We start from the raw sequence: 15589 nt of genomic DNA, 5'->3' as shown, positions 1-15589 counted from the left end.
GGAAAATAATGTGTTTTTTGAACCTTAAACCGCATAAACACATTTCATTACACCAAATACACAAAATAATGTTCTTTTTAGCAGCATCATATGACCCCTTTAAGAACAAGATAAGAACATTCTTAAGAAGTATTTTTGTGAATACAAAATACTCGTAACTTTTATCCACAAGAGTGAAAATAGCACTTAAGAGTGTTTTGTGAATCCAGCTTCTGCTCCTCAGAAAACGACCTCCGTAATCTCACAAGTAACTACAAAAGCTGTATCAAAAGGGAAAAGGTACTTGTAATTTTCTGTTGTTAAGTTTAAGAACATTTCCTTTTACCTTAAAATACAACACAATGCAATGCATAATTTAAAATACAAGTAAAACAATAAAAAATAATAATAATAAATACACAAAATTCCTTCATATTAACACAGTTTTTGTCTGGACTTTTCGTAGAACGAATGTCTCAAGCTGCTCAAATTTGCCAAGATACCAATTTCTACAATAAAAAAGTGATTTTATAACGATTGGCTCATTTCTGTCTGTTTTTATTTCTCCTACGTATAAGGTATTTTAGGAGCAGCATTATTAAAGGTCATTGAATCCTGCAGAAATGTGTTCTCTGCTGGTTTTTCTGATACAGCAGTCCGTCTCTGTGCCAAACTTGTTGGATCGGTTCACTGCAGGCCTCAGAAAGCAAGATCTGGGGGAGTTCAGACGGAAACCCCTCATTTACTTACGAGAGAAAATCATGAGCAATTACAGTGAGCCAAAGCCTTTCATTTACTTTCTCTCTCTCTCTCGCGCTCATTCACTCGCTACAACTTTTCCCATTTTGCATCTCTGTCTGTCAAGGTCAGTAAGGCTTTAGTCTAAAAGATATTTATTTTCCTTTTGATATCCAGGTTAGTTTAGTTTTTTAGATGTTAAACTCATGTCAAATTTAAAAAAAATATGCAAAGGAAAAGATATTGTTTTGTTTGATTATTACGCAACTTCTTCATTTTTATTAAATGATATGAATGGCATGGTTATATTTTTGGGAAGTGAACTTCACTCTTGTTGGTAAGTCACTTCGCTCTGAAGGTGGTTTAAAGTTTAATCTCGTGAGATTTGGTCAGGTTGATCGTGCCAATGATGAACCACAATAAAAGTAAAGAACAGAAGTGGGAACACAAGCTACTCTCCTATGTTTTGTCTGAGGTCTGTTGTGTCACGTTAATTGTGTGTAGCCTACACCACATTATACAGTGCCGCTGACTAATATTGGCACCCTTGGTAAATATGAGCAAAGGCGGCTGTGAAAATAAAAAAAATAAGAAGCCCCCAACATAGAGCTGGTATTCTGAAGGATCTGGAGAGATTCTGGATGAAGCAATGGTGTCTGATCTCTTGCCAGGTGTTCTCCAAACTCATCAGGCATTATAGGAGAAAACTCAGAGCTGTTATCTTGGGAAAAGGATGTTGCAATAATTGGGTGCCAATAACTGGCTAACGTGAAGTAGAGAAAAACATGTGAGTTTCCCCCACTTTCCATTGTTTTACTTCAATGAAAGGTTAGAATTTTGTAAATTGTTTTGAATCAAAGATCAAAAGGATAAACAATGCAGATTTATTTTCACAGCCACCTTTGCTCATATTTACCAAGGGTGCCAGTATTAGTGGGCGGCACTGTATAAACTTGGCCAACTTAAAGGCATAGTTCATCCAATAATGTCAATTTGCTGATAGTTTACTCCCTCAGGCCATCCAAGATGTAGAAGAGTTTGTTTGTTCAGCAGATTTGGAGAAATGTAGCATTGCATCACTTGCTCAGTAATGGATCCTTTGCAGTGAATGGGTGCCGTCAGAATGAGAGTCCAAACAGCTGATAAAAACAATATCCCAATAATCCACAAGTAATCCACACCACTCCAGTCCATCAGTTAATGTCTTGAGAAGCCAAAAGCTGAATATTTGTAAGAAACAAATCCATCATTAAAGGGTTAGTTCACCCAAAAAATTCTGTCATTAATTACTCACCCTCATGTTGTTCCAAACCTGTAAGACCTTCGTTCATCTTCGGAACACAATTTAAGATATTTTTGATGAAATATGAGGGCTCTCTGACCCTCCCATAGACAGCAAGGTAACTACCACGTTCAAGGTCCAGAAAAGTACCAAGATGATCGACAAAGTAGTCCGTGTGACATCAGTGGTTCAACTGTAAAGTTACGAAGCTACGAGAATACTTTTTTGCGCAAAGAAAACATAAATAACGACTTTATTGTCTACTTCGTCACTCATTAGTCATTGGAGTTTGGTTATAATGGCGCTCGGTGTAAGTGTACATCGCTCCCCTGCATGAGTTTAATATCCTGTAAATGCATATTGATCATGCTCTCATGTCTCAACTTCCTGTTTGTGCATGCTGGTCTATCTCATATAAAATACTACTGCAGAGTTTAAAAGAAAGAAAGAATTTGTCCTTTTCACTTTGGACCTTGTTGGTTTAGAACAGTTCCTGGTTTAAATCCAACAGTAACACTGGATAACAGATGCTTGTCTCTGGTTAATGGGCACATTAACCTCTTTCTCTCTCTCTATCTCTCTCTCTTTCTCTCTCTCTGTGTCTGTCTCTCAACTCCCTGGACGCACTATAATTGTAATGTCCATGTCCTTGAGTTGGAGCCAAACTAAGCCAGGGCTGACATGACCTTGTAGAGATGCTGAAAGAAGAAGTTTGCGCTTATAGATGTTCTCTCTCTCTCGCTCTCTCTTTTTCTCTGTTCAAGACATGACGTGATGTGACCAGGAGCTCAGAGGTTAACACTAGTGTTCCTGTTAAGACCAGCCTCTCTCTAACGGGTTATTTCCCGCTACTGCCTAGAGATTTATTTAATTATTTATTTAGGTATTTATTCTATTTTTAAAATATATTTTGTTTATTGTTTTAAATAAATATATTGATTTTTAGCCGTTTATTTATTTAATATATATTTTATTATGCCTATTTTATTGTTTTTAACCAGTTTTTTTTATTATTTAAAAGTATTTTTATAAATAATTTTATTGATTGATTTCATTGATTCATTCATTTTATTTAAAATATTTTTATTATACATTATTTTATATTGATTTTAACCAGGTTTGTTTATTTATTTTGTTTTCAAATAATGTATTGTAATTTGTTTATAATTAAAAATGTATATTACTCAAAAATAATGTTTACTGATTTTAAACCACACATTTTAAAAACAAAGCATTTATTTGTTTATTTTAATTATTTTATATATAATTGTATTAACTAGTATTTAAAATATTTTTATTTTACATAATGTTTTAACCAGTTTTGTTATGTTTTAAAATAATTTATTATTATAATTTATTTATAAATAATGTATTTATTTTAAAAATGTGTTCATTTACATTCATAATTTTATATTATAAATGATGTTTTATTGATTTTAAACATGGGTTTTAAAAACATATAAAACAAATGACAGCCTTGAAACCATCTTAACACAGACAAACATTATCACATAAACACACCATTTAAATGTTTAAACATTTAAGAGAGGCACACCTCCACTTTACATTTGCTTTGTACCTCCTGCACTCATCTGTTACTTCAAGCACAATCTTCACTTCTCAGAAAGATCATCAATGAATTTCAAATGCCTTCAAAAGCCATATATTGATCTTTCATAATGTACGTTATTTTCTCCACTGACGTATTGTTGTTGTTGTTTTTCAATCATCTATCTGTGCAACTCCATCCATTTTACTTCCAATGCATTGTATGTGATGTTTATCATATTCATAATGCTGTAGTGTGTTATGATTTATTATTTCATATCTGTGGATCTATATGAGTGCATCAATAAAAACAAACAACTCAAGCTGGTTATCAGATGTAGCTCATCAATTTTTCATTTATATACATTGACAAATATATGAGGCATTAAAAACCCGCAGAGGCATAAATAAATCATACAAGTATTGTTTTGTAATGCATGTAGTCCTGTGATGGCATGTTACCTACATTACGTTACATTTCCCATCATCTTTACTGCATGTATTTGACCTGTCTGTCTTGTGTTTTTAGATGTCGGGCATGAGTACAGCTGCCGTCTGGCGTCAGGCACAGACAGACACAGAGTCTGAATAGGCCTAAAGTAAAGACTCTGAATGCAATGGACGAGCTGTGATGAGATCCTGTAAGTGTTCAATTACTCTGACCCTTGAAAGCACAGTTCGTTTAATGCTTTTGCATATAGACCCACATGAATGCACTTTTAAATCCCTTAAGAGGCTGTCTACGTTTAATGTTAAGCTACTGCATCAAGTTAAGGAATGCAAACTTGTTAAGCATCATTGTTGAAGCTTGAAACTTACGAAAACATGACAGTGACATCTTTTCCCATTTTTTTCTCAAATTGACTTTGATTCCTTAGTAGTAGACATTGTATCACGTATTAAAGTCACCACTTCCAAACTAGATCCCATCCCTAAAAGCTTATTTAAATCTTGTTTTAACTCATTGTCTGGCTATTTCAGCATTATAAATGACTCTTTGTGCACTGGTGTTGTACCAGCAGCACTGAAAACTGCCACTGTTCCAAAAAAGAATAACACTGATTTGGAAAATGTCAGTAACTATTGCCCTATATCAAATCTTCATTTTCTGGCCAAAATGGTAGAACGTGTTGTGGCTTTGCAGCTGCACAATCAGTTACTGTTAATAATCTCTTCGAGCCCCTTCAGACTGGTTTTTCTTGATTTTAGTGCTGCTTTTGATACAGTCAGTCACAACCGTCTTGAAATGGTTTTTGGTGTTTCTGACACTGTTTTAGCTTGGTTTAGATCTTATCTTTCTGATCGCCGCCGATTTGTTTTTATGGCTGCAGGTCTGAGATTGGCTCTGTCCGTACTGGTGTCCCCCAGGGTTCAATTGTAGGCCCTATCGTTTTTATTGATTTTTCTTTTATGCCAAAAATCATTAGGATATTAAGTAAAGATCATGTTCCATGAAGATATTTTGTAAATTTCCTACCGTATATAATTAAACTTAATTTTTGATTAGTAACATGCATTGCTAAGAACTTCATTTGAACAACTTTAAAGGCGATTTTCTTAATATTTAGATTTTTTTGCACCCTCAGATTCCAGATTTTCAAATAGTTGTATCTCGGCCAAATATTGTCCTATCCTAACAAACCATACATCAATGGAAAGCTTATTTATTCAGCTTTCAGATGTTGTATAAATCTCAATTTCGAAAAATGTACCCTTATGACTGGTTTTGTGGTTCAGGGTCACATATTTTCACTTGGATTGCTCCAACTTAATTATCACTTTTATGCTGATGATTTATATTCATTCTAAGTCTGGTCTAAATGTGGATATGTCTTTTCTCTCACACTGTATATCTGAGATCAAAAATTCAGATGGCTCAAAATGTTAAATATTAAATGTAGATGGCTGTTTTGGAGTTTCAAACTAAACTAAAAAATGTAGGCATTATATTTGACTCAAATTTGACTTTTGATCCACACGTTCAACACACTGTTAAGACTTCCTTTTTTCATCTCAGAAATAGTGCTAGACTTTTCCTGTGACTGAAAGGCTTATTAATATATATATTTTTTTCTCACTTAGACTACTGCAATGCACTTCTCGCTGGGGTCTCTAACACCACACTTAACAAATTACAATATGTGTAAAATTCAGCAGCTAGAATCCTGACTTGAGTCAGAAAGAGCACATCACCCCAATTTTGAAATCTTTGCACTGGTTTCCAGTCAGTTTCCGGCATTGCATGGCCTGGCCCCTCTGTCTGCCCTTTTAACTTTATATGCTCCTCCTAAGTGTTGCTTGCACTCCTCCCAAACTAGTCTTTTGGCTGTTCCACAAACACACTGGCGAACTGTAGGGGATAGGGCATTTTCATGCACAGAATTTATGCACTTTTAAAGTCTAAATCTAAAAACATACTTTTTTAGGTTAGCGTTTACTTGATTGCTTTAACTGTTTTTGCTTTGTATGTTGTGTATCTTTATTCCTGTGTTTTCTGTGTAAAGTACTACTGTGTAAAGCTACTTTAAAGGCACTGTATGAAATAACATGTTTTATTATTATTATTATAAAATATCATTTCTTTCTTTTGATTGTGGTGGCATGGTTTTAACCGTTTTCTTGGCCGTGCAATGTCAGACAACCACAAAAACACACCAAAAATTTTTTTCTGTATTTCCTTTAAAATCTTAGCACTTTTGATGCACATTTGTCTTGTTTTATTTGGATGTGATTGATACATATTTGCAGTCTGTGACACTGATAATCAGCATACGTGAACGACAGTGTTCTTGAGTAAGGGACCTTGTGGCTGATTTGTTATCATTATGTTGTGAAACAATAGAGGGTGTTGAATATTTTCTATCCTGAGTTGACGCAGGAAATGTGCTGTCAGATCCAAACTAATAATTAACCCCACAGGGATCTTCTCTTCCAGCCCATCCCTGCCCAGCAGACAGAGAAAACGCTCGGGATCAGACCTTAAAAAGACTCGTGACTCAAGCTCTGAGTGTATTTGGTGGAGTTGATAAGATTACAAAGGCCATTGTGAGGAAACTTCCTGTGTTGCGTTTCTTCAGACCAGCGTCCCCATGACGACTATGTCCCCGACTGATGATGTCACAATGGGCCGAAGCCCACAGAGCGCTACATTGTTTCTTCGGTTTCCTCAGAGGATGCGAGCGATGAACTCAGGAAATCTTTTTTTATTTAGAGAAATCTGATTGGTCAGAAGTCTTGCTGCTCTTCACAGTGGGTCTACTGCCAAAGAACATCTAAAAGAGAAAACGCTTACAAGTGATTGGATAAAAAATGTTATGAGCTATCTGTCTATCTATCTATCTATGAAATATCACCCTTCTGTTGAACGTTTTATGTGGGTTTGAGGTTGATGTGGTGTTTGGGGGTTTTGGACCTTTGAGCTGATTTCATAATCAGATTATAGTTTCCGCTCACTCGTTAACTCTATTGTACCTGCTGTTTCAGAAGCGTCATGTTTTCAGAGCGTGTTTGACTTTCACTGTCTCGGCGTGTTTCACTAACACAATAGAGATGAGTAATGAGAGACAGAGGGAGGTTTTGGAAGCTTGTGAGTGGAAGCTAGAAGACAGTGTTCAGAAAAGCATATTTCTGAAGGATCATGTGACACTGAAGACTGGAGTAACGATGCTGAAAATTCAACATTGCATCACAGGAATAAATTACATTTTAGTATATATTCACATAGCAAACAGTTATTTTAAATTGTAATAATATTTCACAATGTTACCATTTTTACTTTTTTGATCAAATAGCCAATGCAGCCTTGGTGAGCAGAAGAGACTTCCAAAATCATTAAGAAATCTTGTCAGCTCAACTTGAGCTTACATTTCCAGCATGATGAATGAACCGGAAGTCAAATCAGCTGTTGTCTCCTTTTAGAGTCCATTCGCCGTGGGGCCTCAGTTGCACCCCCCTAAGGACGGCCCTGGTTCTGTGCTTACACATTTGCATACTGTGCACAGCATGCATATAATATATTGCAGTACTAATCCAGACTACAATCAAGTAGTCATCACTATAGTTTGATTTCATGCATCTCAGCAGGACTTAAAACATGTCGTGCAGAAGTGGAGGTCTGTCAGCTGGGAGAGAAACGGTGCAGTTTTTCGCTGTGGTACAAACACTGGGACGGTCTGTGTGGTCCGAAGAACGGGTGGAGACCACAGTGGCTAGAACTCCAGAAACAACCTCACCTGAACCCTACAAAAGATTTCACTTCTGAATTTTGAATGTGACTACATTGGCTTTACTTTTGAGAGCTCATTTTATGTCAAAACACACGCCACTGAATCAACATCCATGTGTTTTGTTGCCAGTGTCTACGCTCGTGTTTCTTTGGTTCCAGAAATAAAAACTAACCAGATTTCAAAACTCTGTGAAATGCTTTCTGACATGCATCATGGGACAAAACACCACCCTGCATCTTATTTGAATGAAATCCAACGTGTTACCTACTCGTTTTGAGCCGCAGATTCCAAAAATAGTGTGTTTTGCTTGAACATGTCACGCTTTCTCACAAAATTATGCATTTGATGGCATTTTTGCTTTTGAAGACCATTTGTAAGGTGAAGAAGTCTTGTATTCTCCCTTAATCAGCAGAAAAACAGCCCAAACACGATTCCTGTCCTCATCTGGGCCAATGATTATTTCTATTCTCAGCCCATTTTCTCATGTATGACATAATGCCTAACCCTGATTTCCACTTTTTCCACTCAGATTTTAAGTTAAATTTTGAATACTTTTTGACAAAGACAAAAGCGCCTCACTAGAAACACTTATACTTATATTAGGGCTGACTGGATATAAAAGCTCTGGGAGGAGGGGTTATGACGGATTTCATCTAAAGGGGAAAAGAAGTAAAATTAAGTGCCACTATATATTTTTTGTCTACATATCACTTCAAACCGTTGTTGTTGTTTTTTTGGGGGGAATTTTTGCTCGAAAAAATGTGCTTATGCTTCGTTTCCTCAAAATGAATGACATTTTGTAGCTAACACAATTACATTCAGACATTTTTTTTTGTGAATGAAGCGTCCAAAATTTTTTTGGGAGCCGCTGTTGATCTTGAGCGACACCTTGTGGACATTTGTTCGAAATGTGAATTTCACTATTTACTTTTTTCTTTTCAAGAAACAGAAATGATACTGTATAAATAAAATAAATGAAAATAAACTATAAATATGATTTTTACAATTATTAAAAAAAAAGAATACATAAAAAAAAAAAGATTTTTCCATCGTTGTCACAGAGTATAGGTTGTCAGACACGCCAATCAGTACTTATTTAATGACATAGAATCGCCACATGATGGTTTCCGTAGTGTAGTGGTTATCACGTTCGCCTCACACGCGAAAGGTCCCCGGTTCGAAACCGGGCGGAAACAAAAACTAATATTTTTCTGTCCGTTTTTCTCACTCAAGCGGAAGACACGAAAATAAGAGTCGATAAAATGTGGACACACGAAACATTACCAAAGAGTTTTAAATGTCATATAATAGTAGAAATGCATGTACTTTGTTTTCTGATGATTTTGACTGCTGTCAACAAAAGCGAAATTTGTCATGATGATTATTATTATAATTTTGTAATATGTTTCATTGATATATTATTGTTATCATTATTATTTTTAAATCCTATTCCAAAACTGAGTAAAAAAAAAAAACACCCCGTCAAGCAGCTGCATCCGGACTACAGCTCCCACAATGCACTGCGCCGTCGCTCAGTCATGAATATGTACTTCCGCCGTGGATCCGGTCCTTTTCCTGCGCTGTAAAGTTGAGTACAGCGGCTCTTCAGCCCATCCGACTCAATCTACAGCCATCGACCGGGACCGACCGCCGAGATGACCGAGCAGATGACCGTGAGAGGGACCCTGAAGGGCCACAACGGCTGGGTGACCCAGATCGCCACGACGCCGCAGTTTCCGGACATGATTCTGTCCGCGTCCAGAGGTGACGGATGAATCTGTTTGTCTCGCGCAGCTTCTGCAGCTGTCTGGCGTTATCACCATAATAACACCATGGTGCAGAAACATAATTTACCATGGTATTTCCGTGGCAGTCCAAAGCACTTTAAGAAATACCATGGTAATACTGTGATACCATGTTCTTGGTAATAAATAAGTTACATTTTAATCTAATAAAGAATAATGGTCCCTTCCTTACTAAATATACAATGTTTTCAGATGATTGTGACTGCAATCAATGAAACCTTCATTTTGTTTTTATGTTTTAATATATTTTTAATGTTTTGAGACTCTTTATTTTGAAGTCTTATTCTTGTTATTCATATATGATTGTAATTATTATTTAACAAATGGCAGCTTCAAAATTAATTCATATGGTGAATGATTTTTGTTGTAAAATAAAATGTCTTAATTTTAAATTTTAATGAAAAAAGATATATACCCACTATTATTTAAAAAATGGCAGCTTTAAGATTCAATTATATGTTGAATGTTTTATGTTGTAAAATAAAAATAATTCTTAAAAAACGTGTATGTGTATATGTACACACACACGATTATTTTAATTAGATATATTTTACAACTAATCGTGATTTATTGCCTTTGCGATTTAATTTCGATTAATTGTGCAGCCCTAAGCTCAAACTCACTTTACTCTTCGAATGTTGTTTGTAGAGGAACCACGACCCGTCGGTTTGTGGGCCACACCAAAGACGTGCTGAGCGTGGCCTTCTCCGCTGATAACCGGCAGATCGTGTCCGGCTCTCGGGACAAAACCATCAAGCTGTGGAACACGCTGGGTGTCTGCAAGTACTCCATTCAGGTGAGAGCTGGGGTTTGCTGAAAATGAGGCTGTTTTAGCAGTGATATCTAGTGCTGATCTCGTCTTAAAGTGATTAAACTTATAAATCCTACTGTGTCATATTTGATATGCATGTTTCTAACATGCTCAAAATGTTGCTGATAAACCAGTCACACACAATGCACTCCATGTTTTCTGTTGTCTGATTGATTGTTTAGGCCTTTTAACAAGTAGAATGTCTTTAAGTGTGATTGGACAAATGTCCAGCTTCAGCTGGTGCTTCACGTGTCTTTCTGCTGTCAAATCCTTACTGATTTTTATCAAGTAAATGCAAGAATAACTTTCCAGAAGACACTTACTGGACTGAAGCAGCTCGGCTTTACTTGATTCTCCATCAATCATTTTTTTTAGAAAAATCAGTGCGTCTCAAATCTGATCATCAGGATCTTTTGAGGAGCGTTTGTTTCCAGAAGCTTTACTTTCACTGTTCCTCAGCGGAGGAATGATCTTCACAAGCCTCCAGAACATCTCACATCTTCTGAGGAGCCTTTATTTCTTCAGCTCTCAATCACTGCATTATATGTTTGGATCATTTCAATCTCATCTTATTATTGGAGATATAGAGTGACGACTGATATTTAGATCAGTGTATGTCAGTATCTGCTGTACTGTTATAAAGAGCTCATTAATTTACATTACAAGCATCAGAATTTCATCACTTTTTGTCCGCATAAATATCATCATCTGCACCAAATTGCATATTTTTGCTCAGTTTGGGCCTCTAAAACTGAGCTGCTCTTTCCTCCTTATTCTCATGAAATCCTGCTACATGAGCCATAAAAGCCTGATGGATCAAATATGATACTCAACAAAAACACACATGCAAACTTGTTTATATTTTGTCTAAAGTTTCAATAATGATTCCAAAAACAGACTATTATTTGATATGCCAGGTGGTTTAAGGGTTAAAGTCTGAGCTGAGATGTTTGTGTTGTTCCTCAGGACGAGAGTCACACTGAGTGGGTTTCCTGCGTGCGTTTCTCTCCCAACAGCAGTAACCCCATCATCGTCTCCTGCGGCTGGGACAAGATGGTCAAGGTGAGAGCTGAGTGGAGTTTAAGGGCGTTTTCACTTGCTTTGTTCTGAAACAATGACTTAAATTGTTACAATGTGTCGTTTTCTCCTTGGTAACATTCCAAAATGTATGTATTCAAGTCACATGAGTAAACTGTCCTCTGATTGGTCAGAATGCACCTAATGTTTAGGTTCTGAAATCAAGAGAGATTGACAGGTCAGCTCTGTGGACTAACTGTCGTTAGACACATACATATAAATGCTTTTTTTTTTTTTCTTTTCTTTTTTTCTACAACATCAAACTCAAGCATGTAAACATCAGCCTCTAAATCAGATGGTCAAGGTGAGAGCTGAGTGGAGTTTAAGGGCGTTTTCACTTGAAACAATGACTTAAATTGTTACAATGTTGCGTTTTCTCCTTGGTAACATTCCAAAATGTATGTATTCAAGTCACATGAGTAAACTGTCCTCTGATTGGTCAGAATGCACCTAATGTTTAGGTTCTGAAATCAAGAGAGATTGACAGGTCAGCTCTGTGGACTAACTGTCGTTAGACACATACATATAAATGCTTTTTTTTTTTCTTTTCTTTTTTTCTACAACATCAAACTCAAGCATGTAAACATCAGCCTCTAAATCAACATGTTTTCATAGGTTCTTGAGGAATGTAAGCAGTGCTTAATTTGAGCCGGATCCTGTTCCGGAAAATGTCAGATTTTGGATTTTTGCGTTCCGGTATTTGTTTTTAAAGATCCGGCATTAACAAGTGCGTTAGATCGTGACAGTGCGTGCGCGTGCATACGAGACAGAGTGATTGTGGGTTTATGCATATGTATTTGGAGCATGATTTGTAGATTATGTATTGGTCCTCAACATATTATTGACCAATCTGCTTTCTTAAATTCAAAATCGCTCTCGTTGATTGGTGCTACTGCTTAACCTACTCTCGCCACTCTTTTGTGAGCAGCGGAACGTTTGGAGAGTGTGTAATAATACCAGAAATAATACCAAATAAAGTGAAATATTATAATGTATAAACATTATAAACACTATAATCATAGCCTAGTTCCCCTCACTCCAAAACAAATCTTTTATATGTAACGGTATGCAGAACAGATCAAGAATGGAAATAAAAATATAAAGCTAGAAACCAAACCAAAGCGAAACTGAAAGTACCGTTGGGCTCTCGTACCTCTCTCATTCGGCACAAATCCAAATGTTTCCATATTCGCAATGTATTTCAATGTTAAACTATTATACAGTTTGTACAGTATAAAAACCATTACGCCTATGGAGAGTCCCCACAAGGATAGCAAACCAGATGTGTGTGTGTGTGTGTGTGCGCGAGGCACCGGCGCGATCAAACAGCTGACACATTAAATAGTACTCCATTTTTGGTCATACAGATAAGAGTAAGACAATCCGCAAAGTGTTAAAAAAATGTATAATAATAAAAAAACGAACACTAGCTTCTCTATTCTTTTTGTATTCTATCTATTTCTTTTCTTTTTATTTATTATACAATTAACAAAAGCAAAAAAGGCCTCTAACACTAGAATGCTCTATTCTTATTCTATTCTGTCTGTTTTCTTTTTATTTATTTATAAAAGCGTCTGCTAAATGTAAATGTTTACTTGTATTTTTGCACACTCGCAATGAAAAGAACGTTTGTGTTTTTGTAATTAAGCAAACAAACGGGATGCGCGTTCTGTCATCTCGGTTCTCGGTTTCCTTTCCGTTAACTTGTTTGCGGATCGTTTTATATCTGTTAATTATTTATGTCAGATATATTTTGCTTATTTATACCATTTCTATATAGATTGTATTTTATTTTTATGGAAACAAATTTGGTTATTTGTAATGTAACTTGCATATATTTGCCTTAAATCATCCTGACGACCCATTTTTGACCCAGGGTTTGAAAACCTAGGCTATGGTTAGGTCAATGCAGAAACTTGAGAACGATGCTCTTATAGTTGTGTCATCACCGTTTAGTGACGTCATTGAATGTTCCGGGAAAACTGAAGTTGTATTGTCAGCGTCGGTCACGGCGCCTTTTAACTGCTGATTTGGATCCGGCAATGTTTCATTTACAAATTAAGCACTGAACGTAAGTATGGACAATCTTTTCACTCGTAGTGTTTTGTCTCTTTCAGGTGTGGAATCTGGCCAACTGTAAGCTGAAGACCAATCACATCGGACACAACGGCTTCCTGAACACCGTCACCGTCTCCCCTGATGGATCGCTCTGTGCCTCTGGTGGAAAGGTCGGTTTCACTGTTTTAGGGTCAATGTATGAACATAGGATGTGTTTCTTGCAGAAAATCATATAGACCAGGATTTCAAATTGGGGCCCGCAAGGGAGTACTATGGAGTCAATAAAAATAGTTCATAGGAGAAAAAAAAAAGTCTTTATACATGAAAATGTATAAAGTGCTTTTTACATTTTAGGATGGGTATCCCTTATTAGCTAAAACTAATACTATTAAAAGAAAAAAAATATTACTTGGAAAAAAAAATTGAACTAAAATAATACTTTATTATACAATAACACTCATTTTTGTTTATTTAAAGTTGGGATATTAAAAAAATCATAACTACATCTTAATAAAAAAACAATACAGACATGTATATAAAAATGGCAGAAACAACAAAATTATAAAAAATTAAAATGAAAACCGAAAAAATAAATCATATTTCTAAAAATATTAATATAATTAAAATTGTTAACAAAAGTTATAATGGTTTATCAATAATTCTAATATAATACTGGTCTGTGGCATCTAAAAATGTGACTAGTGATAAAGGACAGAACAATGACTGATCTTGAATTTTTGCATCATTTCCTGCAGCTCTGTGTCCTCGTTATGCTAGATGACTTTCTCGTTAGGATGGTGCTTTGACGTTCTCTGTGTCTCTGTGTTCAGGACGGACAGGCCATGCTCTGGGATCTGAACGAAGGCAAGCATCTGTACACGCTGGACAGCGGTGACGTCATCAACGCGCTCTGCTTCAGTCCCAACAGATACTGGCTGTGTGCCGCCACAGGACCGAGCATCAAGATCTGGGTACCATCAGCTCTCTGTCCTACACACCATTTATGCCTGGATTTACACATGTATCTTGGCAGGATGGTGTCCGTTTGGTCATGCTCTGATTTATTGTGCTGTTTCACTCTTTTTACTTCATATATCATAACTCGGTTTCAATTATATATATGTAGTTTGTGACCTTTGTCATGCTGGACGTTCAGCTATTATTTGGATTTTTCATATCTGCATTATTCATGGAAAAACTCATATTGGTCAACTGGTTCAGCATTGAAAATCATTGCAAATACATTTTAAAACAGTTTGAATCAATTCATGGTTATCAATTAAACTCACCAGCTTTAACGCCATCTTTGTTCATTTCAAATGTAATGTAATGATTTTCAATGTTGATTATTTGAAATCACTAGTCAAAAACAACTGATTCACCAAAAAGAACTCTTACGCCACCTTTGGCCATTTTAAATTTAAACAAAATGACTGATTTAATGATTAATTTGTCACCACTTAAAATTGTTGTTTTTGTCAGGTGATTTCAGTGAATTAACATTTAACATGTATTACAATCATTTTCAATGGTGATTAATTGAAATCGCAAGACAAAATTGACATTAGTAAGTGGTGAATAAATAAATCGTTCATTGGACAGTTTGAACCGATTCACCTAAATGAATTGAACTCAGCAGCTCTAATGCCATCTATGTTCATTTTAAATTTAGCATGTATTTCAGTGATTTTCAATGTAAAATGAACAAAGATGGAATTAGAGCTGCTGAGTTCTGGCTGCTGACTTGGGTGGATCATCTCAAACCGTCGATTGACTGATTAATTTGTCTCACCACTTAATGACGTTTATTATCCTATATCAAAATGCTTTTATTTTTAATACAAATTCTGAAATATCATACACTAATGATCATTCAGTTAATAACTGCGGAAACACTGATTTTGAACTAGATTTTTCTTGCATTTTGGATCTGCTTGAATGAATGTGAACATGAATGTGACCCTGGAGCACAAAAGCAGTCTTAAGTCGCTGGGGTATATTTGTAGCAATAGCCAACAATACATACCCCAGCGACTTAAGACTGCTTTTGTGCTCCAGGGTCACA

The 15589-nt window shown here is 36.0% G+C and overlaps 1 protein-coding gene and 1 non-coding gene across 2 annotated transcripts in view; both read left to right on the top strand.

Annotated features, from left to right (window-relative positions):
• The first annotated feature begins 8896 nt into the window (after positions 1–8896).
• On the top strand, positions 8897–8969 carry trnav-cac (transfer RNA valine (anticodon CAC)). Its single transcript has one exon. It is a non-coding gene; the product is annotated as a tRNA-Val (tRNA).
• A 353-nt stretch (positions 8970–9322) lies between these two features.
• LOC107653344 (guanine nucleotide-binding protein subunit beta-2-like 1) overlaps positions 9323–15589 on the top strand; it is a 7359-nt gene continuing 1092 nt past the window's right edge. The window contains exons 1-5 of the mRNA XM_016440038.1: positions 9323–9541; positions 10122–10374; positions 11356–11451; positions 13584–13694; positions 14355–14495. Of these exons, the coding sequence (XP_016295524.1) occupies positions 9429–9541; positions 10122–10374; positions 11356–11451; positions 13584–13694; positions 14355–14495 (714 nt within the window). The 5' untranslated portion in view covers positions 9323–9428. The remainder of the gene's footprint in view (positions 9542–10121; positions 10375–11355; positions 11452–13583; positions 13695–14354; positions 14496–15589) is intronic.

Source organism: Sinocyclocheilus anshuiensis, unplaced genomic scaffold (assembly GCF_001515605.1).
Source record: "Sinocyclocheilus anshuiensis isolate Anshui unplaced genomic scaffold, SAMN03320099.WGS_v1.1 scaffold1151, whole genome shotgun sequence".
NCBI lineage: Eukaryota > Metazoa > Chordata > Actinopteri > Cypriniformes > Cyprinidae > Sinocyclocheilus > Sinocyclocheilus anshuiensis.
The sequence above is the reverse complement of the archived record's forward strand: the minus strand, read 5'-3'. Positions and strand labels throughout refer to the sequence as shown.